General features: G+C 34.7%; 1 protein-coding gene across 2 annotated transcripts in view; it reads right to left on the bottom strand.

The window, feature by feature from the left end:
* Window positions 1-26,123, bottom strand: part of ACVR2A (activin A receptor type 2A) — a 104,202-nt gene that overhangs the window by 20,348 nt on the left and 57,731 nt on the right. For both annotated transcript variants that reach the window (XM_066345068.1, XM_066345069.1), the window contains exons 2-4: window positions 15,192-15,399; window positions 9,160-9,269; window positions 8,814-8,968 (exon numbers count right to left, since the gene is read on the bottom strand). In XM_066345068.1, the coding sequence (XP_066201165.1) occupies window positions 8,814-8,968; window positions 9,160-9,269; window positions 15,192-15,399 (473 nt within the window). The remainder of the gene's footprint in view (window positions 1-8,813; window positions 8,969-9,159; window positions 9,270-15,191; window positions 15,400-26,123) is intronic.

Here is a 26,123-nt window from a genome sequence, read left to right as displayed (position 1 = left end):
TTTTGGTTCATATATAAAATATATACATTTCCCCCTATTTAAACTGTTCTGATATCACTCAACAACTTCTTAGAACTGTCAAGAATAATTAAGGATCCGCTAACCCAAAGTATTTGAGAACTGAAAAATTCCAAATTTGTCTCTTCTTAGTTATCTAATTATCTTACAGTCTAAGAAATTTTACCATTGCTAATTATAAAAAGAGAAACAGAATCTATAAACAATAACAGAGTGTGTGGATCAGGACAGCGTATCTGGGCTAGGGCAAGCAAGACCTCACACGTGAACAGATTCAGTAATACTGCTACTTTTAAGTGCACAGCCAGGATTCCATCCAATTAGATCTTTAGAATTCCTTTGTGATCTATCAACTCCTATTTCCTACAGTTTCTCTCATCTAAATTCCTCCTGAAAATAAGGCAAAGACAGATCAGAGTGGATAGAAGGAGGATTCTGAACATGTCCCCTAAGGAGCTGGTGGCCCCTCAGGGCAGCCAGCACTGAGCTGGAAGGACTGAAAGAGATCAGAGGCACGCCCACTTCGGCCGCTGCTCAGCAGCGTCAGGTTTATTACTGCTATAGAAAAACACTTTAATTTTTATTTATTTCAGCACTTGTATTCTGTAAGTAAGGCTGAAAAAAGAAAAAGGACCATGCTGTATATTAATAAATTGTGATGTAGTAATGTGATTATGTTTATAAGTCTATATATACTCACTATAAAAACTATTTTAAATATAATTTAGGTACCCTGATCCTGCATAATTATTTACAGAAATAAGCCATTCAATTAAAATTACTTCAATGAGTAGTAATCCTTGGATATAAATGTCTAGGCATTGCCACTCAGCTGATAACTCTAGACCAAGTCACTTCACCAATCTGTGCCTTTCCTTATTCTATAAAATTGACTTAAAATAGAACCTATATCATAGGTACTGAAAGATTAAATGAGTTAATATGTGTAAAGTGTTCTGTATAGTACTTGATATAGTCAAAATGAAATCTTTTATTACAATAAATTAATTTCAAAGTACTGACATATTTATCTACAATAGTTTCAATAGCAATAACTCATTGAGTACCATTTTGAAATTGTAACTCTGTTAGCAATAACAGCTAATACTTACTGAGCATTTAACATTAACTAAGCACCCCAGATGTAGCTCTTCATCTAACTAGTACTATAGAACTGTAATCAGCAATTTCTCTTCCTTTCCTCCATCTCTGCCTAAAATTATTGAAGCACCTTCCTTCTTACTCACTATATCCTTCATTTCCAAGCTGTCAAGTCAAACAACCAATCAACCGACCTACTTTTAGTTCACCCTCATATTAACTATGGGCTGCAAAAGGGCCAGCAAGAACTGCCCTGGTGCTACTCACCACTGCACATCCAGCGTGGTGATGCCTGGCACACAGCAGGCACTCCAGCAGTAGGTGAGTGATTAAACAAAACTGAATACCTCCCCGTCTATCTGATATGACCAGCTTTCACTAACAAATGAACTTTTTGATTTTTATAATCTCAAATTAATAGAAAAAATATTTGACAACGATGAAGTAGCTGGGAATGAAGGAAGAGATCTAGGACAAGGTCCCAGAAATAAGAAATAGAGAGAAAAACAAACTTACTTCTCCCAACCTTCTCTCCTTGCCAGATAAGTAGAAATAATGTATTCTGGTCTATATGTATAAGTCCCATTTGTAAATTGGCAGATGGGCTCTCTACAGGTCAAAGGAAAACTGATCCCAAGATTTTAAATTTTAAATGAAAGTCAGTCTAAAATTAAGGTATTTTGATTAATTTTAATATGCAGCTTTAACTTGTTCAAGCTTCTGATAAAGTATGTTTTTCCCTTCCTTCCCTCCCCTTCATTTTTTATTTTGAAGACAGAATTTCAACCAGTCTCCAAGTGGGCATATCTGTGAATTTGTAAGTGAAATAATTTACATATGCCTAATGTAAGTAATTTTTGGTCAAGCTGTATGTCTTTTACCAGAATTAGTCTAAAAGTATATATAAAAGTAAGTTGTAATTTAGGTTTCCAAAAAAAAAAAACCGTCATACAAAACAATGGGGCACAGAAGGAAGAGACATGGGTAATCACTCTATACTATATACTTCTTAGGCATATACTAAAAAAAAAAAAAAATGTTCAAGCTTAAGACAATAGCATTATATCACCATATTTCTTTTTCTTTAAGTGAGAAGTGGGGAGGCAGAGAGACAGATACCCACATGCACCCAGACTGGGATCCACCAGGCAAGCTCCCATGGAGCAGATGCTCTGTCCATCTGTGGCCGTTGCTCTGTTGCTTGGCAACTGAGCTACTTTACTGCCTGAGGCAAGGCCATCGAGCCATCCTCAGAGCCCAGGGACAACTTGCTCCAACTGAGCCATGGCTGTGGGAGAGGAAGAGAGGAACAGAGACCAAGGGAGAGGGGGAGGGTGGAGAAGCAGTTGGTTGCATTTCCTGTGTGCCCTGACCGGGAATTGAACCCAGGACAGCCACATGCTGGGCTGACACTCTAATGCTGAGCCAACCCACTAGGGCCATATCACAGTAATTTAAGCATGCTGAAATAATAAAGTGAAAACATTTGTGGAATGTAGATTTCAGCTTTTAACAGAAAACTAACACAAACTCTAAGCTAATAAAACAACAAATTTTAGTATTTTAAGAGCACACATTAAAGCACTAAATTTCACTTAAAAACAAATCATTTAATGAGATTACTAGTGCTGAGCTGAAAAGCTGTCCTCAGTATACACTATGAAATAACATTTTATAGTTTATAAAATAGAATAAAGTACATACTCAAATGATAGTAAAGAAAGGTGTCAAAGAATACATACCAACCTGTCAGAACTGGCATTTCAGAAAAGTAATTTTAAAAAAGAAGAAGAACAAATGATTCTCTCCCCTTTTGGGGGGACACACTTCTATCTATATAATTTGTCTTGTTACAACAAGCAAGCACTTACTTTAAATAAAAGAGAATTTTAAAAAGAGAAAGTGAAAGATACAGAAAAAGCAAGAGCTGTGTTTATAAATTCTAAGCAATTAATAAGCAGTCAACCTATTTCAAGATGTTTCTATAAATTTAATATTAATTTTGCAAGTATAACTTAATATTCATATATTAAATACTTGATAAAATTTAGTAAATTTCTCCTGTATCCTCCCCAAATAAAAAGAAGCATACTTCTCTAAACTGACTTGGTTTGAGTAATGAGATGCTGCCCTTTCAATATCTTACTAATTTTAAATGGGTACATACAGAGATTCATGTTCAACAGGAAAATCCTACAAAGCATTTTGCAGATGGCTTAGTTTCTCAGTGGATAGTAATTTGACATAGCATGAAATGACAACCTATGATTACTTTAATATTAAGGTCAACAGGATTATTCTGTATGCCCAACTCGGTATCTCAAACATCTGAAAGTCTTAAGTCCTTATCAGACCAAATCCTACATAACATGTCATGATATAAGAATTGATGAGACCAATATCATTTTCAGAGGATTACTGTTGCAATACTATAGTGCTTTTTTGTACAGCCTTTAAAAATTTAACAAGAAGCTAACTTCGTACCTTGTTAAAGGCAGGTAATTTCCAGCCCCTAAAATATATTTTCTTATCAAGCAGTATTTTTTATCAGAACAAATAAAGATCTTAGAAGCAGCAAACTTAAGCTCACATATGGTTATGTAAGTGATACAAATAGTTTTATTGAAACCACAGTAACTCTAACCACAATAAGACTTCTTAATAATAGAGTGGATATATCAATTCCCTCAATTTATGACTCACGGGCACTAGAAAGACCAGTTTGTGCTCAGTTTGCTCACTATAGATTATAAGAGCATCTACCTACATGTTGACAGTTTCAACACAGGCAAAAGAAAAGTGACCTAGATGACACAAATTAAGTAGATGCTTTAAGACTGTGGTTAGAGAAAGAACTGAATAATGGCATTCTCTTATAAAAGCCTGACATACCTCAAAACTTATTTTACCCCCAAGAAATATAGACTCAAGATTTATCTTAAAGCAAAGCTCTAAAGCACCTAAATGTTTAATAAATGAATCTCCAGTCATACCGCATTATCATCTTGGTATAACTCTAAATGCAACAAAGTCAGTTCAGCAATTCATCACTTATAGAATAGTTATTCTATACAAATACTGTGTGAGATACAGTTGTGATTACAAACACACCTTGTCTTCAAGGAGCTTAGAGACAAGTTGGAAAATAAAACGTACCCAAATGACAACAGCCTTTCTCAACTGGGGTCACTCATCTGAATTACAAAGGACAGAAACTGACCTGAACACTATTTTCTCAATTCTTTCATCAAGGATAGTACCATTCTATGTGAATATGATGGATGGCTTAGGTTGTAAAAGGAGAAAACAATCAAAAGGCAGACAAAATATGAAAGATCACATGTCATACTCCAAACTTTGTACATTTTGTTGTTGACTTCTTGAGACCTCTCAAATATTTTTAAGCACAGAAGTAACATTATCAGACAAGTAAAATCCTATTCCATAGCATTAGTACAGACAGAGAAAACTGGAAGCAAGAAGACCAGCTACAAGATTATAGAAATAATCTGAGCCTTGGATGTCATAATGTTCTGAGTTTACAATAGGATCAAAAAGGATGAACAACAGGTGAATGAACAAGACTTTGTAAATGACAGGGCCAAGACTAAGAGAAGTACTTGTCCCCAGGCTTTAATTCAGGATGACTGGGAAGAAACCATAAAACAATATTATAAACGTAGTTATAGGTTATAAAGAAAAAAGAATGGCTTCAATTAAAACAAAAAAAAATTACTCTTTCTAAGCTTCTTACTATGCCAGATTTTGTGTGTGTGTGCATGCGCGTGTGTGTGTGTTTCTGAAGTGAGAAGCTGAGAGGCTGAAACAGAGTAACACATGTACCCGACCGGGATCCACTGGCATGCCCACTAGGGGGCGATGCTCTGCCCATCTGGACTGTTGCTCCATTGTAACCGGAGACATTTTAGCACCTGAGGTGGAGACCATGGAGCCATCCTCAGCGCCCAGGCCAACTTTGCTCCAATGAAGCCTTGGCTGCTTGAGGGGAAGAGACAGAGAGAAAGGAGAGGGGGAGGGGTGGAGAAGCAGATAGATGCTTCTCTTGTGTGCCCTGGCCAGGAACCGAACCCAGGACTTCCACACGCCGGGCCGATGCTCTACCACTGAGCCAACTGGCCAGAGCTGCCAGATCTATTTTAGATAAACAAATATTTTTTATGGGTTACTAAGTTTCATAATTAAATACCTGATTTTAAAAAGCACATATATCCTCATATTACTTCTAAAATACTAATAAAACCAGAAGAAATTATAAATAACTTTATATCATAGAAATAAAGAATCCTACCATTTAACAGCCAGAACCAGCTTAGTAAGAGCATAGGACTGATCTTATTTTTCCCAAGGAGAATAAATGACTGAGATCAGACCAATGAATAAACACAGTATATATAACTTTATCAGTATAGATTCTTGCTCTGCTGAGCATCACTATAAATCTTCAAGACTAGTTCTTATTGAGAAATGACTCACCAATAAAGTATCATCATGATAAGATACCACTAACATCTTATAACAGACCAGTTCATCCATAAACCAGCCTTTACCCAAAGCTCTGGGAAAAGTTTCCCTAAGAAAAGGAACAACAGATTTTATATCATTGTCTAAAAGTGTTTAAAAAATTTAGAGGACTGTTCCAGAAATCCAAAAAATGTAAGATATTGTCCTAATTGGTCTTGTAATTAAACTTAGAATATGGGGACATGAATATGGAATGAAATACAGAAGTCATCTTAAAATGTCAAATGTGTAGTATGTCTCACTTACCTGCTTCTATCCCTCAATAAAGTCTTGATACCAACTAGGCACTGGCTCTATCAACCCAAGACACACAGGAATCTCTACCTACAACCCTAGCCTAAATGTGCTAAAGCTTTTAAAATAAACACATGAATATGACCTACATGTCTATAACTTGTTTATTTTCCCTTCTATCCTATTGAAGATGATGTGATCAACGTTATTATTCATTTAACAGTCAAACTATTCAACACTGAAAAGTAGAAAGGTAAATTAGCCCATAGAATAATTTTGAAATGGCAGGGATGTCTACTGAATTATCTGAAACACCTGAGGTAACTGCTCTGTGGAAAAAACAGCATAACCAATAACAGCAAACCTTTAGTTGTCAGGGACTTTGGTTTAGATTCCAGCTCTAACAACTGTGAGCTTTGCTATGTCTCAATGTCTTTATCTCTAAAATGGGAATTATACTATACTATATAAAATAGTGTTCTTTAACTGCCAATTCGTTGACCAGCAGCTGAAAAACACTGATACAAACAACACTGTGAGGTAAAATCAAATCAGTGCTTTCCACACCTGGCTGCTCATGAAAATCACCTGGAAAACTTATTAGAAACTTAACATCCTAGGTTCCATTCAATACTTTCAAGAGTGTAGTGCAGGAATTTGTGTTTTTTGACAAATTGTAATAACGATGACCCATATACAGCAGTCACAATTTGAAAATCATGGAGAAAAAATGATTTATCTTTCATGAATTTTTATATATTCCTATCTAATATATGTATTTCTACATAGCTATAACTTACCAGTGTTCTGGTATATTCTAAATATTCAATAAACGCATGATGTAATTTTCAGTAATTATTTTGAAATAAAAAAATAATAACAGCATTTTGTAACATGATGGCCCCTAAGAAGTCTTACAGAATTCATTTGCATAACCTCTCACCAAAAATAAGACTTGAAAGCATGGCACTATACTTTTTAAGACATTGTGAAAGATGACAAATGAAACTCAACACTGATGACAATGCTCCTTTCCCACAACATAGTTACTGACAGAAGGAAAGCATGAGGTCAGCCAAGTCTTGTATTTTTAACTACAAGCTTGACCATTCCAGGTCGTTCCATCAAAAGACCTTCAAACTCATTCCTTATTTTTCAGTAATTCATACAATTCATCTGAATTCACCACAGAACAATGCAAATCCTAAATAAATGTATACAATAACATTAATCATGGCAACAAATATCCAAAACCCACAGTACTACTGAAAATCTCTGGTTCTTAGTTATTTATAAATAATAATTGTATCTCCTTTTTTAAAAGTCTGAACCCTTAAATTAATTAGCATTTCTAAATAAAGTGGTCTCACATATATTAAGCCCTTTAAAAAATACATATACCCAACCATACTTTTATATCAATATTGTATGCAAATCAATGTTATCTATAAGATGACATTATTATTCTTAGAGTTCTACTAAGAAACAAAAAAACTGCTTTTAAATGTAGTTTCCAGTTTGTTTCTATCATACCACAAATCTAGGTACATTATTCAGATGCCACCAGAGTACTAAATAGAAATGTTCTTTCTTCTAAAGTAGGTATTTATTATTAAAATAGTTACCACCAACAACGTAAAATGCATCATTCTATGGCCTTTTGAAGTAAACTAAATATATTTATTGGACACTAAATTTTTTAATATACTTTTTAGAGATGATTTTAATAGAACCACAACTTAGTTACTAATGTTTAAAATTTAAAATATTGCAGCTGAACAAAATAGTGTGTTTACCTAACTGAATAAGGTATTTTACCTTCAGGTTTATTTCTCCATATACACATCTTACAAAGATTATGGGGATCAATGATCTAATGCTAACAGATTGCTGCAAGTACTGAGAAAGAAGTATGTTTTGTAAATAAAGCTTAAAGGGAAGAAGTTGTTTTGGTCATTAAATTATATGACTTTACCATTTTCCTCTATCAAGTTTTAACCATTAGTACTATTAGAGCAACAAAGTTAAACAAAGTGATACTGAGAACAACGTAATTTGATCTTAGGAGTTTAAAGAAACAGTAAAAGCTAGAGTTTAAAAACGTCTCAAGCAAGTATAACCAAAAGTTATCACCTTACCTCAGCCAGTAGAATATCAACTACTTATACTAAAAGTCCTTGTAAAGCACTGGATCAGAGCCAACTGTCCACATGATAGAGAACAAGGAAAATTCCATGCACTTAATCTGGCTACCTAAGCACCTGTATTTTCAGCTACATTTGGTATTAGAGAAGCGAGACTCAGGGCATTAAAAAAGTTTGTAGTCTTTAGTACACACCTGATACACCACAAACTAAAAACCATCTACAGTCCTTGGAACTACCAACAACACATGATGAGAAACATTGCTCTTCTTTCTGCTCCTGTTCTCCAAAACATTTTTATGGATGTGTCTTTTGGAAGCTTTATGAAACTTCTTTTTCCACACTTTCTCAGTTACCTTCTCCCCATGGTTAAAAGGGTATTTTGACAAGTAGTCTTGAAAAAGGTACAATTTAGGAATGGAAGAGAGAATGGAAGGAAAGGAAGGGTGATGCTTTCCCTTCTCCATCATCAATTATGTCTCAAGAAACAAAGCTGGTTGGATCTCACACTAGAAAGTATTACAACAACAGTCAAGTTCACCCAAGAAGAACAGGAATGGGAATATCTTTCAATCTAGTCTACCTCAATACTTAACTGAGAAAAGTTCAGGACATGCAACACTAATAAGTCTGCAAAACTAGCTATTACAATAAACATTCAAAAATTAATACCAAAGGAAAATGAATTGTAACAACCCTGGTGGGTTTTACCACAGAAATATTACTTTAAAATATACAATTTAAAATATAACAAAGTGCAAGACAATAACTTACCTGAGTTGGAACAAGTACAGGAGGATAGGCCATTTTATGATGCCTATATACCCAAAATGCACAAATGATGATCCCCGCAATTAACATAAGTGGCACCAAGGAATAGAGCAAGATGTTGTAATAGGGTGGCTTAGGTGTAACTGGATTTGAAGTAGCTATGGAAGGGGGAGAAAAAACAACAACTCAGATTTGGTCTACAAAAATTCAACAATAAATATTTATTATAGAATCACAGTTTAGGAAAAAAGTAAGAGTAGATGAGGAAGGAGTAAATAACTCCATCAACATGAATATATTTTGTTTTCAATCTACTAAACAGATTTATGTGTTTTCCCTATGAACTTACGCTGTGTGACTTCCATCTCCGGAAAATAAGAAAACCTTTCATTACACATATTGCCTTCACAGCAACAGAAATATACTTCAGGGCTATCTTTTTTTTCTATACAATCAGTCCTGTAAATAAATAAAAGAGGAATAATTAAAATCAACATTATACTGAATCTACAATTGGTGTTTTCCTAAAGTTCTTCCCAGAGATAAAATAGTAAGTCATTGATAGTCAACATATTGATTTTTTTAATATCTAATGAGCAATTTCTTAAAATCTAAAACTGTTCCTGGAATCCTGTTACTAAATATCTTATCATAAACGAATCAACATCTGATTTTACAACAATCACACTGGTTCCTTGAGACTGTTGCTATAATTTGTTTTCCAAGGCAATCATCTTTTTAATTATTAGAAAACTTATTATTTTTAAATTTTTTTGTATTAAGTAAGAGGCAGGGAGGCAGAGAGACAGACTCCAACATGCACCCTAACAAAAATCCACCTGGCAAGCCCCCTACCAGGTGATGGTCTACCGATCTGGGGCTGTTGCTCCATTGCTCAGCAATCGAGTTATTTTAACGCCAGAGGCTAGGCCATGGTGCCATCCTCAGCGCCTGGGGTCAACTTGCTCGAATGAGCCATGGCTGTGGGAATGGGGGAGGAGGGAGTGGGAGTAGAAAGAGAGAGAGAAGGGGGAGGGGTGGAGAAGCAGATGGTCGCTTCTCCTGTGTGCTCTGACCAGAAATTGAACCCAGGACTTCCATATGCCAGGCCAATGCTCTACCGCTGAGCCAACTGGCCAGGGCCTAATTATTAGAAAACTTAAAGAGGAACATAAGCCAATGAAGAAATTTGATCTAGGGGTGCTTTTTCTCACATACAAAAAAAATAGAGCTTTCCCATTTCAGGAATATAAAACTTGAACACTCTATAAAAAACTATATGTGTGTATATATAAATACATATATACACACATGTATATATAAATACAAAATGATGCAAGTTCATATCTCATAGCAGAACATATTTCAATATAACCAAAACTAGGAATTAAGGGTTAGTTTTTGTAGCAGTAGATTTAAATCCCCTGAACACAGTAACAGGGTAAAGATAAGCAACAAGAACAATATGTGACAACAAACATAGAGAACCTAGTAACTCCAAAACTGATTCAAGTTAGATTGATCTGGGGGTGGGGAAGGCCCTTCTATATAGGACCTAAGTTGCTGAAAAGACAGGAATTTATCGCCTCTAGAACAAATCCAAATCAACCACTAAGAAACAACCAGTAGCCACCGTCCCACCACCACTTATCTATAGGGGGCAAGTTACAAGACCCCAGTGGATGCCTGAAACCGACGATAGCATCAAACCCTATATATACTACATCCTTCCTATATATTCATACCCATGATAAAGTTTAATTTATAAATTAGGCACAATTTGAGATTAACAACAATAATAAAATAGAACAATTAAAACAATATATTGTAATAAAAGTAACATAAATGTAGTCTGTCTCTCTTTCTGATAACTAATCTGATAACAGACAGCTACTCAAGGCCTAATGGGCAGGTGGTCTACACAGCGCTCAAATGCTGGACAGGGCAATGATTCCAGTCCCGGATGGGCTGGCACGATATTTCACCACAACACTCAGAACACTGCAAGACTTACAACTTAAGAACTGTTATTTTCTGTAATTTCCTATTCCATATTTTGGACCAAAAAAAATGACACCTTAATTCCCACAGGTAACTAAAACTATAAAAGCAACACTATCAGTAAGGATATATTACTATACTTATTTTTTCTTTAAAGAAAATCAAACATTTAAATATTGCTAATAAACATCAGGTAGACATATATTATAAATAACCTGAACTTTAATGATGGTTGTTAGAATAATAAGGTTGAATTTAACTTTAAAATGAAAAGCTCAATATATTTGGGGAGAATGAGTATTTTTTAAAAATCAAACTTTAAAATGAAATCTGTACCAATATGTACAAAGAAGAGACAAATGAAAAAAGAACCATGTATGTAAATTTAATTTTTAGAATCAGGCCTCAAATTATAGGAGGTTTATTACCCTAGCCTAATTACTTTTGCCATCCAATTTCATTCTTCTTTTTATTACTCCTTTCCTCCACATATTGACATTTTTTAATCTTCTTTTCCTTTCTCCTTCTTCTCTTACTATCCTTAATATCTGTTTTTTAATCAAATTCAGAGCATAAAAATAAAAATTCACACTTTAAATTAGCACTTAATCCCTAGAAACAGAGCTGGAGTAGTAATTATCACTGCAACAGCAAGGAATTGCACTGAACAACCCATAACCCATTACTGAGCAAAGTTTAACCTCCAGCAATACTGGTTTTAGGTGAGAAGTACAGTGTCTTTTTATTACAAAAAGAACAGGAATCCCTTATTTCAACTAATTAATAAAAGATAGTTTTAGATTAAGATGATTTCCAAATCTTATTTTTCCCCAACTTCTTTCTACCTATTTTTTGTTTAAATTGAGATATAACTGACATATAACATTGTATATTTTTCAGGAATACAACATAATGATACTTGTACATACTGTAAAATTTGACATTAAGTCAAGCTAACATCCATCACCCATAGTTACAATCATTAATCATTTTCTTTGTGACGAGAACTTTTAAGATCTATGCCCTTAGTAACTTTCAAATATATGATACATTACAATTTATTAACTATAGTCACCATGATGTGTACATTACATCCCCAGAACTAATTTGTATTATAATTGGTAATATGCACCTTTTCTCCTAGTTCATCGATTTCACCCACCCCTCACCTTCAGCTTCTGGCAACCACCAATGGTTGCTTCTCCGTTCCTGTGAGTTTTTGTTGTTGTTTGAATCCACATATAAATGACATCATATGGTATTTGTTTTTCTCTGACTTATTTCACTTAGCAAAATGCCATCAATGTCTATCCATGTGGGGGTTTTTTATTTTTAATATTTTTTAGACTTTAGTCATTTTAGAGAGGCAAGAGAGAGAAAGGGAAGGGGGGGAAAGAAAAAAGCATCAACTCCCATATGTGCCCTGGCAAGCCCACAGGGTTTCGAACCAGCGACTGACTCAGCCTTCCAGATCGACACTTTATCCACTGTGCCACCACAAGTAAGGCACCATGTGATTTCAGTGTTCCCACGTCGACACTTTATCCACTGTGCCACCACAAGTAAGGCACCATGTGATTTCAAATAGCAAAATTTCTTTCTTTTTATGGCTGACTTATATATACATAATAGAATATTAAATATTTTTTATATATTTATATTAATATTAAAAACATTGTTTGTATATTGATATTAATGTTAATATTAAACATATATATGGTCTACCGGAAAGTTCTGTCCGTTTTTGGAATAAAACAAAATACAAATTTTTCATACCGTCAATAAATTTTATTAAGTAATATAATTGCCATTATTATTAATGATTTCTTGCCAGAGTGAGGGCAATTTGTATATCCCATTTTTGAAAAATGTTTTATCTTTTGATGCGAAAAACTGAACCAGTGCTTGTTTGATATCTTCTTCAATTTTGAACTTTTTGCCCTTCAAAAAATTTTGTAAGGACAAAAACAAGTGATAGTCAGAGGGTGCTAAGTCTGTGGAATATGGTGGATGCCACAGAATTTCCCAGCCTAGTTCTGCAATTTTTTGACGAGTCCCCAAAGCAGCATGTGGCCTGGCATTATCATGATGCAGTATGATGTTCTTCCTATTGAACATCGCTGGCCTCTTTTCTTGGACCGCTGTCTTTAAATTATCCAGTTGCTGACAATACTTCTCTGAATTGAGCTTTTCGTTCGGTTTTAAAAGCTCATAATGTATTGGTCCTCGAATGTCCCACCATATACACAACATTCTCTTATTCAGAGTCAAATTTGGTTTAGAGATGGAAGGGCTAGGTTTTCTGGGTTCACAATATGCCCTTTTCCTTACAATGTTTTCGTAGGTAATCCACTTTTCATCCCCAGTTATCATCCGGTTCAAGAAGGGCTTGATTTTGTTCCGAGCAAGCAGAGATGTGCATATGACGACTCGATCATCCAAGTTCTTCTGACTTAATTCATGTGGCACCCATCTTGAATATTTCCACACCAATCCTATCATCCGAATATGGTCCGAAATGGTTTGCTGAGCTGAATTAAGCCTTTCTGCGATCTCCGATGTGGTCAGAAAAGGATCTTGCTCCAACATGGTCTTAACATCATCATCATCGATCAAAGATGGTCACCCAGAACGTGGCTTATCAGAAAGGTCGAAATCACCTGTTTCGAATTTTTCGAACCATCTTCTGCATGTCCTATCAAAAACTGTACCTTCACCAAACACTTTCAATAAATTTCTACATGCTTCTGTAGCATTTCTTCCTTGTAAAAATTCGTAAAAATTACAGTGGTGTAAATGAACTTTATCAGTAGCCATGGGTACACTATCGCTTCACACATAAGACTAACGTGAATCAACTTTGTTTTAGTTAATTTGCTACGTCAGTATGTATACATTAAGTGATACAAATAGAGAGGCACACATGCGCCAAATAAACATGTGCTTATGTGTCGAAACTTGTGATAGAAACGGACAGAGCTTTCCGGTACACCTGATATTATGTATAATGATATATACATATTATGTACTATATATTATAAATCAATAGTAATATAAGTAATTAATATACACATTTTTATTCACTCATCCATCAATGGATATTTAGCTTGCTTCCACATCTTGACTATTATAAATAAATGTTGCAAATATACCTGAAAGTGTGTGTAAGTGTGTGTGTGTGTGTGTGTGTGTGTGTGTGTGTGTGTGTGTGTATGTGTATCTTTTGAGTTGGTGTTTTCATATTCAGGTAATATCCAGAAGTGGAATTGTTGGATCATATGGTAGTTCTATTTATAATTTTTTGAGGAAGCTGCATACTGTTCTTAGTGGCCCTACTTACCTTTCATAACAGCAAATATCACTTAATAATCATACCTCTGTTAATAGAGAGGCAATAATTGAAATGAAGCTAAAAATAATTATAGAGAAATAATCCCTGAAAAATTCACAGATTTAAAAGTATACCCTAAATACTAAGGGTGCACCTAAATGTTTTAATTTCTCACAAAAAGTGGAGCTGATTCCATTTTTATGGTCTCATTCAATGCATTTTGCTATTAATCACATGTAGCCAATCAACCACAGATTCATGATAATCAACTGAGGCTCCCGAAAGCAGATCAGGAAGTATCCAGTGTTCAGTGAGTATATCAGTCTTTGGCTCCAAGAAGTCTGGTTATAGAGGACTCTGCAGACTCTGCCAGTCATCAGCACCCACCCGCAGTGAAAATCCTGTGGCCCAGGCCGTTTAAGTGATCAGATCAACATCTATGGGACTCCTTACAGAAAGATCACTGGCAGTCAATTACATGTCCACTGGATTTCATTTTCAGTATAGGATAAAACAATTTAAGCAAGATCTTTAAATAAAATGTAGTTTTCTAAGAGAACTCTGTTAGTTCTGATGTAATTCTGAATGTCAAGTTAAAATGTCTCTTGAGATAAAGTACAAAGGCCTACTTTGTAAGAAAAAGAGGGAAAAATGCAGTAAGATCAATTTCTTCCAGATACATATAGAAGAAAACTAAAAGGAAATACTATGATTAAGCTTTAGTCTCTCTCAGACTAGATTTTCAATGGATATACTTACTCTTTTAAAGAAATTTTAAAAATTATTTTCCCTTAAAATTAGCACTAAAATATGTTCATAATCCTAATAATATAAGGAAAGAAATATTTATCTATATTTCTCGATACTTTGTTAATTATTCAAAGTATATCAAAGATAAAACATACACACATCATATTTAACCACTTTAAAATATGTATCTTGTCATTAGAGCATGTAATAATGGTGTGAAAATCCACACATTGATTTTCCTTAAAAAGGGTGGTGGTGGTAAAAATTGACACTATCATAAAAATGAAATGTTTTCTTACCTGTCATAGCAGTTGATATCATCCAGCCAACAACCTTGCTTCACTATTTCAATAGAACCAGAAATATTCTTCCAGGTAGCAAAACAATGTCGCCGTTTATCTTTGTCACCATAACAGGGTTCAACACCAGTTCGGTTGGTTTTATCTCTTTCCCAATTAGCATTATAGAATATACACTCCTGAGTTTCTGATCTACCAAGTATAGCACCTGTAAGATAACAAAACAACTTAATATAACTACATCAGCTCTTAAAATAAGAGATTATCTCCCAATACACTAACTTCATATTTCCAGAAAATGTCAATAATTTACTGTCTTCCTAGTTTTATAACATTGGGTTTAGGTTCCCAGGTCTATCACTGCACTTTTAAGTATAATAAATTTAATAATGGAAAGTGAGTATATGTATCACAAGATTTCTCTAGAAAAGAGCAGTTTCACTCTACTGAAGAATGTCCTTGATGAAAAGCAGTAAAATTGTTAATTTATTAAATCTTAACCTTTGAATAGCAAAAGCACTTCTGCTACCTACTGAAAATGGCTGCCTCAAGAAAAAACCCTTACGTACTGGGGCTATGAAATAAACCAGCCATAGTTACTCAGATTTGGGTGTCTGGCAGACATGGTCTCAAAAATGAAGCAAAGTGAACCTGTTACTTCAAAAACAACTGACATTATATGTTGCCAACAATAAAATTTGAGTTTTCAAACAAAATTAAGAACTTTGAAATATTTGTGTCTACTACCTTCCCAATACTTCAAAAACTTTCTGATGAGATCAGTGATATGAATATATTACATTTAAATATTGAATAACAAAATGTGCCAATATTTAGAAGTTCTATATAATTCAGGGAACCAATACTTTTTCAAATGAATTATGTGTGATGTTACAAAAGCATTCAAGGGGAGCCTGACTAGGTGATGGCACATTGGAGCGTCAGACTGGGATGCAGAACACCCAGGTTTGAGACCCCGAGGTAGCCAGCATTAAGTATTAAAATAATACACCAATACCAATTTTACAAAATCTCTTCCAAAAACAGAACAGGAACTATTTCACAACTAATTTTATGAGGCTAGTACTACCTTGATACCAAAAACAGACAAAATAGTAAAAAAAAAAACAAAAAAAAAACTCAGACCAATATCTCTCCTTAACTTAGATGTAAAAGTCTTCAATAAAATTTTAACAGAATCCAACAATGTATTTTTTAAAGCACTTCATTACAACCAAGTGGAATTTATACCAGGTATGCAAGTTTGATGCAATATTCAAATATTAGTAAATGCAATTTGCTAAATCAACAGGCTAAATTAAAAGAGAAAAATCATGCAGTCTATCAAAACACCAGGAATAGATGAGAAGTACTTCAAACTCACAAAGAACACCTAAAAAAAAACCTATAGCTAACATGACTGAACGTTTTCCCTCTAAGATCAGAAATAAGCAATGATGTCTGCTCCCTCTGTTCTTATATGAGATAGTATTAAAAATTCTAGCTATTGGGCCCTGGCCGGTTAGCTCAGTGGTAGAGCATTGGCCTGGCGTGTGGGAGTCACGGGTTCGATTCCCGGCCAGGGCCGGGAAGCGCCCATCTGCTTCTCCACCCCTCCCCCTCTCCTTCCCCTCTGTCTCTCTCTTCCCCTCCCGCAGCCAAGGCTCCATTGGAGCAAAGTCTGCCTGGGTGCTGAGGATGGCTCTGTGGCCTCTGCCTCAGGCGCTAGAATGGCTCTGATTGCGGCAGAGCGAAGCCCCAGATGGGCAGAGCATCACCCCCTGGTGGGCATGCCGAGTGGATCCCGGTCGTGCGCATGCGGGAGTCTGTCTGACTGCCTCCCCATTTCCAACTTTAGAAAAATACCAAAAAAAAAAAAAAAAAAAAAAAAATTCTAGCTATTGCAATAAGGCAAGAAAAAAAAGGGCATACTGACAGAAAAGATAAAAATGTCTCTACTTTCAGATGGCATGACTGTCTATCTAGAAAGTCCCAAGAAATCTTAAAACAAAATAATGCTGTAACTAATGAGTTCAGTAAAGCCATGGGATACAAGATCAACACACAAAACTCTACTGCATTTCTACTGACAGAATAAATGAGTGGAACTGAAATTAAGAATGCAAATCCAGTTATAGTTGCTCCAAAAATAAAATACCCAAACATAACCTAACAGAATATATATAAGATCTGTATAATGAAGATTATGAAATGTTGATGGAAGAAATAAAAAACAAGTACTTAGAGAGACATATGGTGTTCACGGACTGAAGACTCAATAAAGATGTCAATTCTCTCTAAATTAATGCATAGGTTAAATCTAATATCAAAATCTCAACATTTCCTTTTAAACATAAATAAACATTCTAAAATTTTTTGAGAAAGAAGAATAAAGAAGAAATTACTCCTCCAGATGTTAAGGCTGCAGTAAGCATAAGAGTGTGGTACTGGCAAAGGGTCAGACACAAGATCAATGAAACAGAATCCAGAAATAGATCCATACAAATATGCCCAATTAATCTTTAACAAATGATCAAAAGCAATTCAATAGAGAGAAAGCCCTTTCAATAAATGGTACTGGAACAATGGAACATGGTCCAACAAATATTTCATGAATGCCTTCCCCTTTGCTGTCATTATTCTAGTAATTCCTAAAAGCCCAGATCTTACAAATTTTCATGTTTCCTCAAGGCAGGTATTAATACAATTTGAAAGTCTTTTAATCAAATTTCTCCTTCCCCCAAAATGCACACTACTTGCTCTCCAATACAAAATGTTTTACTTTATATTCATTTTTTTAATCACTTGTCTATATATGTCCTTTTACATGTCAGAATGCCACTGGGTCTAAGACTATTTATTTACTTGCCCTACAAACACAACCAGTATTAATGAATAAAATGTAAAAATGCAATGTAACTGAATATAAAACCCAACAACGACTGCTGCTCCCCACTCCTTTGAAAAAGGCAAATGGAATTAAAGTATATTTTATAATTATGAATTGTATTAATTTCTTTTCTAACTAAGATGACAATGTTTTTCACAGGCCTGTGAAGAGCCTTATCCTCTCATAATTTTTCTATGTATACAGCCAACATTAAACAGAAAAGAATTGTTTTGACAACTTACAAATCTGAGTCCCACTTATGAAAAAGTATTCTAATGCTATATGAAGCTATCAAAAAGTCATTAAGAATATACTATAAGCAGGAATGCAACTGAATGCCTTCCCTAAACCTGTGACTCCCAAAGGCAACTCAGCCCTCTAGGAAACGTTAATGAAGTTTCAAAAATAATAATTCCAACTTGAAAAGAAATTCGTTTCCTTTCACATGTCATTGCTTCCTGCCACTTAAGGTTAGACCACTTGTCCAAAGAGAATCAGCTATGGAAGGCAGATCAAATTGAACAATGCTTTTAATCCAAAACATTTTATACTACAAATAAAAAATAAAACTGTATCAAAAACAGTTCTACAAAAGAATAATTTTAGGTAAGTTAAGTAATTGGGAAATTCAGACAGTATTTTATTAGTGCAACATGAAGGATTCCCCAATTCTCCCCCAATGAGAAGATTTTTAAAAAACTTTGACCAACGTGAGATACATAAACCTCTGTATATTTATATGAAACAGTCCTATGTATACTTATATTAACTTAGTTTTACAAATGTTTTAGTATCATAAAGCACAAAAATTTATAAAAAAATTTGCTCAAATTTCACATAAATCTTTCAATACTTTCATTACTTTACGTCATCTAGAAGAATCCAAGTATGAATAATCTTTACTTCTGTTTAAGTTTTTAAAGAAGCAATACCTTTTGAAGTCATATAGAATACTGTCACTGGAAATGTTTTTTTTAAGACACAAATATCCAATACATAATACCAAGACAGCGGCTTTTTTCATTGTTCTATAGGTATAATAGTAACTACTTAAAATATTAATTTTTAAAATGAGTTTAATATTAACTTTTAAATTTTTTTACAACCTTTGTAAATAGTTTACAACAAATTATTATGATAGTAGGCCACCACCACCTCCAGAAATAATTTTTTATTTGTCAAACTCCTTAGCACCTCCTACCTATTCCCTCCGGATCAGAAACCTCCATAAACATTCAAAACTAGCACTAACTGTCATCATTTCAAGGTTATCTATCTTCTTCAGACACTGAATTTTTGTTTTCATCGTCTTTTTGTTTGTTTGTATTTTTCTGAAGCTGGAAACGGGGAGGCAGTCAGACAGACTCCCGCATGCGCCCGACCAGGGGGCGATGCTCTGCCCATCTGGGGCTCCACTCTGTTGCGACCAGAGCCATTCTAGTGCCTGAGGCAGAGGCCACGGAACCATCCTCAGCACCCGGGCCAACTTTGCTCCAATGGAGCCTTGGCTGCGGGAGGGGAAGAGAAAGAGAGGAAGGAGAGGGGGAGGGGTGGAGAAGCAGATGGGCGCCTCTCCTGTGTGCCCTGGCCAGGAATTGAACCTGGGACTCCTGCACGCCAGGCCGACACTCTACCACTGAGCCAACCGGCCAGGGCCCAGACACTGTATTTTTATTTAAAATAAAATTATTGAGAGAGAGCCTCCAATATGAAAAACTTTATAAGGACTCAAATATAAAATGACTCTGGAATAATCTTTTAAATAAAACTTTGCTTTATATTGAATATGTACACATGAAAAACTGATTATATGCTTGTACTATAAATTAAAACACCATAGCTATATATAAATGTTGTAGGAATTTGAAGATAAAAACCTAGGACCTCCATTAGACTAAGAGCATCTAGAGCTAGCCCTGGTATCATTTCTGTATCACCAGTGCCTGGAACAGGACAGGAATTAAATAAATGTGCACTAAATCAATTCACAGGAACAAAGAGGGGGGAGGATTTCATAGAGAAAACGGCACTAAGGCAGAGCTATTCAGGAGAGACAGTTCAAGGTAAACATAGGCAGGGAAGACCGTGATCAAATAAACAGGACAGTGAATAACCATTGGAGACATAGGCAGTCCATAGTCTTTAGTACTGGGTATAATCTAGACAAGTCTGCAAAACATCAAAAGTTAAAAGAAAAAACAGAAAAGGTATTTTTCAGATTAATTTGAAAACAATGAGTAAACTGTGTTGGAATGAAAAGAAACTCAGTAAGCCATACTAACTATCCAATAAAAACCAAGGATCTATAATATCCTTGTTGACCAGATGGCGACATAGGGCAAATTAGAATATAGAGGTCAAGTTTTGCTTTTCAGAGTCCTTCATTTGGTCTCTCTGAGTATAAGAAAGTAAGAAGTAAAAGTGATTTGGTTTAAAACCTATAGATACAAAGAAAAAATTATTGGGTGCAAGATGGGAGGACAGTAGGAGGGATAGGTAAAAAAGGTAAAAGGATGAAGAAGTAAAAATTGCCAGTTACAAAAGCAGTCACAGGGGTGTAAAGTACAGCATAGGGACTATAATAAATAATATTGTTAATAACTACGTATGGTGTCAAATAGGTACCAGACTTATTGGGGTGATCACTTTATATGTTACAAAACTTGTCTACTCACTATGTTGTACACCTGAAACTAATATAATATTATATATCAACTATAATTCAAAAATCTTTTTTAAAAATATAGGTGTTCTGGCTTACAAGAGTAATTTAGGTTTGATAGTAAGGCTATTTCTAAATTTTATCTTGTATCATCTGACAAAACAAAGCTTGATTCCATACATTCTTATAACCCTTTGTTTCTGTTTGTTGCTAACTCTCTTCTAATATTTAACTTCCTCTTACTGTCATGTAGTTCTCTGACACTCATTTAAAATATAAATTTCATCACAACAGGTACAAATACACACATGTATTACTTAGACTGTGTTAAACAGATTTCTAACATTAGATGTCCATCGTTTGGGGACCGGGGAGATCATGTTGACTGCAGCTAGAAAAAAATACCCCTATCAAAAATAACAAGCTATTTTATAAAGTGTACAAAATCCAAAACTGGATATAAATTTAGAAGAGTAAGAGATAAAAGGTAAATTCTCAAAATCAGAACAGACCTCCAAAAACAAGGTAACACACACAGAGTAGTTTCTACTAAAAACAATCTACAAATCTCAATTACACAGAAAAGATATTTTATACATTAGGTTTTTTGGTACTTTATTTACTTGGGAAGATGCAGGACTTCTTTTTAGCAAATCATAAATGTAAAAGGAGTGTAAGTAGATCAATTCAACCACTATAATGTGAAATATTATCCTTGAGGAACCTTAGTAAGTATCACGAGTGAGAATCTTTTTTTTTAAAGAGCTCATTACAAAAGTTTTCATCAAAGTATTATCTGACAGTTTAAAACTAGCAACTGAAGATTATTAGCAATATTTATTTGAATACCGATACACTTCTATTAAAGGAAAAAACTGAAAATTTACTATGACATTAACCAATAACAGATATAAATCACTTGACTAGCCTTATTTTGAAAATCACCAATAGCCTTTTTACTTTTATATAATTTCTTTTTCTTTTCATTCTTTTTTTTTTTTTTTAGGTTAGAGGAGGAGAGATAGTGAGGCAGACTCCTGCATGAGTCCTGACCGTGATCCACTCAGTAAGCCCATCTGGGGCCAATTCTCCAGTACTGAGCTATTTTTTAGCGCCTGAGGCTGATACACTTCAACAGAGCCATCCCCTCAGCTACTGGGGCCATGCTTGAACCAACCAAGCCACTGTCTGCTGAAGGGGAAGAGGAAGAGAAACGAAAGAGGAAGGGGGGGGGGGAGCAGATGGTTACTTCTCTTGTGTGCCCTGACTGGAAATCAAACTTGCACATCCATACACCAGGCCGACACTCTATCCACTGAGCCACTGGCCAGGGCCATTTTTATGTAATTTCTTTCCCACTTAAACAATCTATAAGAATTGGTTTCTACTGCAACTGTAAACACATCATAGGTATTCTGGTATCCTTCTTTTCTATATTAATACACATTATAGAACACAAATCACCTCCTCTCTTTGGCTGCGCTGGGCTGTTTTTAAGCATTAGCAAAAAATGTAAAGTCCAGAATGTCCCAAAAGACTTCTGATAAGCAGGTTACAAATATGAGGAAGGAGAATAAATTTTCAAATAGTATTTCTGCATGGCAACGCAACAGTTTAGACCCTGTCCATCCTAATTTTTTACAAAGTAAGCACCTGCCTACCACCAAACAATCACTTTTAAAGGAAAATACAAACACTTTCTGGCATTCTTCCCAGGAATATTTTTTTGCCTTGCATGTTACATTTGGTATTTAGTACATACTTACTTTCAGTCTGACAAAATATTACAAGATTCTCTTCATCTAGATCAAGTAATATAAACTAAAAACACAACTAATATGGAAGAAACTAAAAAGATAAACATATGTTGTGACAGTGGGCACAGTGCATGTGTAACAAGGAGAGTAGAAGTACTTAGAAATCAACATTTAAAAGGACTCCTAATGTTGATTACTGACAAATTACACAGATAACCACCAAGAATGTATTTCAGCACTGTGAACTCCTAAGTCACTAATTTTTCCCATTTAGTTCCAAAATAAGTATATATCTACTTTTTATACAGACCAAGATTTGAAAAAACAAACAAATTGCTCATTTTTTCAAACCTCTTTCTTAAAAGTCTCAACATTAAGTTTGAGTCCCAAAGAGAGCACCAAATTTGTAATGGTAGTATTTTCTTTTATAAACGAGGAAGGCAGCCTTCTTCAAATAAAAGTCCTTACATTTTGCCTATTTCTTAATCCACTTAATTGCAAATCCAGTTTAATGCAAAAAGGCACTTTTCCGTGTTAGCAAAACTTTTAGAGCAGTGGTCCCCAACCTTTATTGGGCCACGGACCGGTTTAATGTCAGAAAATATTTTCACGGACTGGCCTTTAGGGTGGGACGGATAAATGTATCACGTGACTGAGACAAGCATCAAGAGTGAGTCTTAGACGGATGTAACAGAGGGTATCTGGTCATTTTTAAAAAATAAAACATCGTTCAGACTTAAATATAAATAAAATGGAAATAATGTTATTTACTCTTTCTCTGCGGACTGGTACCGGTCCGCGGCCCGGGGGTTGGGGACCACTGTTTTAGAGGACCTTATTTCTTAAACTCTTCATTATATACAGAAGGGAATCTCTACACAAGGCTTGTTGAATAAAAGATGCTAACTAACCTGCATTCAATTGCTAAACTACAAAATCACAAAAGACATCCATTGTAGTATTTTCTTCCTAAAGAAAGAAAAATTTCTTTTAAAGTCACAGATATAGACACACTGACATACAGGCAGAGAAAATACAGAATGAGGCATCAGAATCAGAGAGTTTTTATCTTTAAAGGTAACCATCTTCATCCTCTTAAGGAATGACTTAACATCTGTTTGGTCAGAAATATACTGCAAGTTGGTATATTTGATTGGTAGCCCAGAACAAAGCATTGATTTTTATTAACTACAAAAGAACTTTACTTTCCTGAATATATAAACACACACACACACATGCACATACATACATTCAAGGAGCCTATAAAAGAGCAAATCACAAAACTCCACAAATTTCTGATTCAATTAACTAGCACCTGTGACCATATTTAAGATTACTTTTCCAGGATAATACAAGAAAGTCTGGCAAATTTCCAGACCTCAACCTCCCTGTGACTTTTTAATTATTAAAAAGAGGAAGAGGTTATGGCTGTAAGAAAAGACCTGCTTTCTTCTATTTTAATCAATATAAGTAGGCTTCTTAAAATATTTTGGGGAGAGATTTCCAATTAAATAAAGAACAGGAAAACTAGGAACCCAATGTTTTTCCCTTCACAAATGAGAAAATTCCACTCTTTTACCCCTTCCACACTGGCAGGATACTTTAATGTCTATTTCGATGACAAGTTACATGAATTCTTACCAGGAGACAATGTCTTTCACACAAACAGAGCATTGTCTACATTCAACAAATATACAGTGTTAGGTACTTTGACATTTAGGGACTAAGCAGAAATAGTGAATAGTGAAAAAGAAAATATTTTCAAACTCTGAGCAATCTTTAACCTCAACCTGGAAGGAGAGAAAAAGGAAAGGCTAAATTTTCAAAGCAAAATACTGAAAGTAAAAAGTAAAAGAAAAACTCACATATTACATACTTCTAAACTTCAGTGAAGGTTTATTATAATTTCTCCTGTAAGGTAAGTGGGAAGGCAGGAATGATAGATAAATAATTAGAAAATCACAAAGACTGGGAATTTTCATCTTTATCAGTTTATTTTATTTAAAAGAAAAAAATGTGTTAATGCCTCTTTAAAAAGTAGACTTCTGTCTTACACTGAATTTAAGATAAAAAGGTAAAGAAATATAAAAATTGAATGAGTATACTGACAGCATACAATATGTTCACTAATCACCGTTTGATAACTCCTTATTTGTAGATGGTAAAGGATACTTTAGACCAGGGGTCCCCAAACTTTTTACACAGGGGGCCAGTTCACTGTCCCTCAGACCGTTGGAGGGCCGGACTATAAAAAAAAACTATGAACAAATCCCTATGCACACTGCACATATCTTATTTTAAAGTAAAAAAACAAAACAGGAACAAATACAATATTTAAAATAAAGAACAAGTAAATTTAAATGAACAAACTGACCAGTATTTCAATAGGAACTATGCTCCTCCACTGACCACCTATGAAAGAAGTGCCCCTTCCGGAAGTGCGGCAGGGGGCCGGATAAATGGCCTCAGGGGGCCGTAGTTTGGGGACCCCCGCTTTAGACAGTAAATAAACCGTCCATAAAGGCATACTAATGATAAATAAATTCATACTTAGCACCCTCAATGAATAAAATAACATTACCTATCTTGTCAAATGAAAAGTTATAGGTAACTGAAACAAACAAATAAAAAGACCAAAATCAGGTTAGAGATTTAAGTAAAAGAATTAAAGAATCTATTAAGTAATAGAATTTTTAAAAATCTAAACTAGTTTTTGAAGGTGTCGGTGGAGTAAGAAGGTTATTACTCCAAGTCACCAGTAACTATCCCTGAACAATATCAATAGTCTCACTGATTTCCCAGCTTCCACTTTTATCCCATCAAATCATTTCTCACCTAAAAGCAAATCCTTTATTAAACAAACAAAAATCAAGTCAATTTCCCAATTTAAAGCCAATCAATGGCTTCCCACTGCCCCTGGCCTTCAAACAAAACTTGAACACCAAGTCCTCCTATAGAGGCTCCTCTAGAGCTTCAATTCACACCAGACCAGTGAACTTTCAACATCAAACTCTTTCAGGCCTTCCAAGAGTCTACAACCACACTCCCTACCCCTAATGCCTTTTAATGGGTAAGATAATATAGTGAACTTAAAACACTGAGAAAATGCTTGAAAAAGGTGAAGAACATATCAGATCATGAAATGAACAAAGGTAAAATAACTCTAGTTATTTTGAGAATTGTTTTGATTATATTTAGTAAGGTTTTTTTTAAATATACTGCTTACAAAAATTAGGGGATATTTCAAAATGAGTATGAAGCAATAAAAAAAGCATTTCACATTTTTTTATTAAACAAGAACATCAGAAAAGCAAACGACAAGTCAAAGAAAGTTATTTGAGTATGTAAATGAGATGCATAACCAACTTTTAATAACATGCTATTTAGTGTCCAAGTGTTTGAATGTTTTTCAATTTTTCTATTGTGGTTGATTTCTAGTTTAATGCCATTGTGATCAGAGAAAGTGCTCGATATGATTTGAATCTTCTTAAAGTTGTTGAGACCGCTTTTGTGCCCTAACATGTGGTCTATTCTAGAATGTACCATGAGCACTTGAAAAGAATGTATATTCTGCTGTTTTAGGGTGAAAGGTTCTGAAGATATCTATTAAATCGAGTTGGTCT

Source organism: Saccopteryx leptura, chromosome 7 (genome assembly GCF_036850995.1).
Source record: "Saccopteryx leptura isolate mSacLep1 chromosome 7, mSacLep1_pri_phased_curated, whole genome shotgun sequence".
In the NCBI taxonomy this organism is placed as follows: domain Eukaryota; kingdom Metazoa; phylum Chordata; class Mammalia; order Chiroptera; family Emballonuridae; genus Saccopteryx; species Saccopteryx leptura.
Note: the sequence above shows the minus strand (reverse complement) of the source record. Positions and strands in the feature narration are given on the sequence as shown.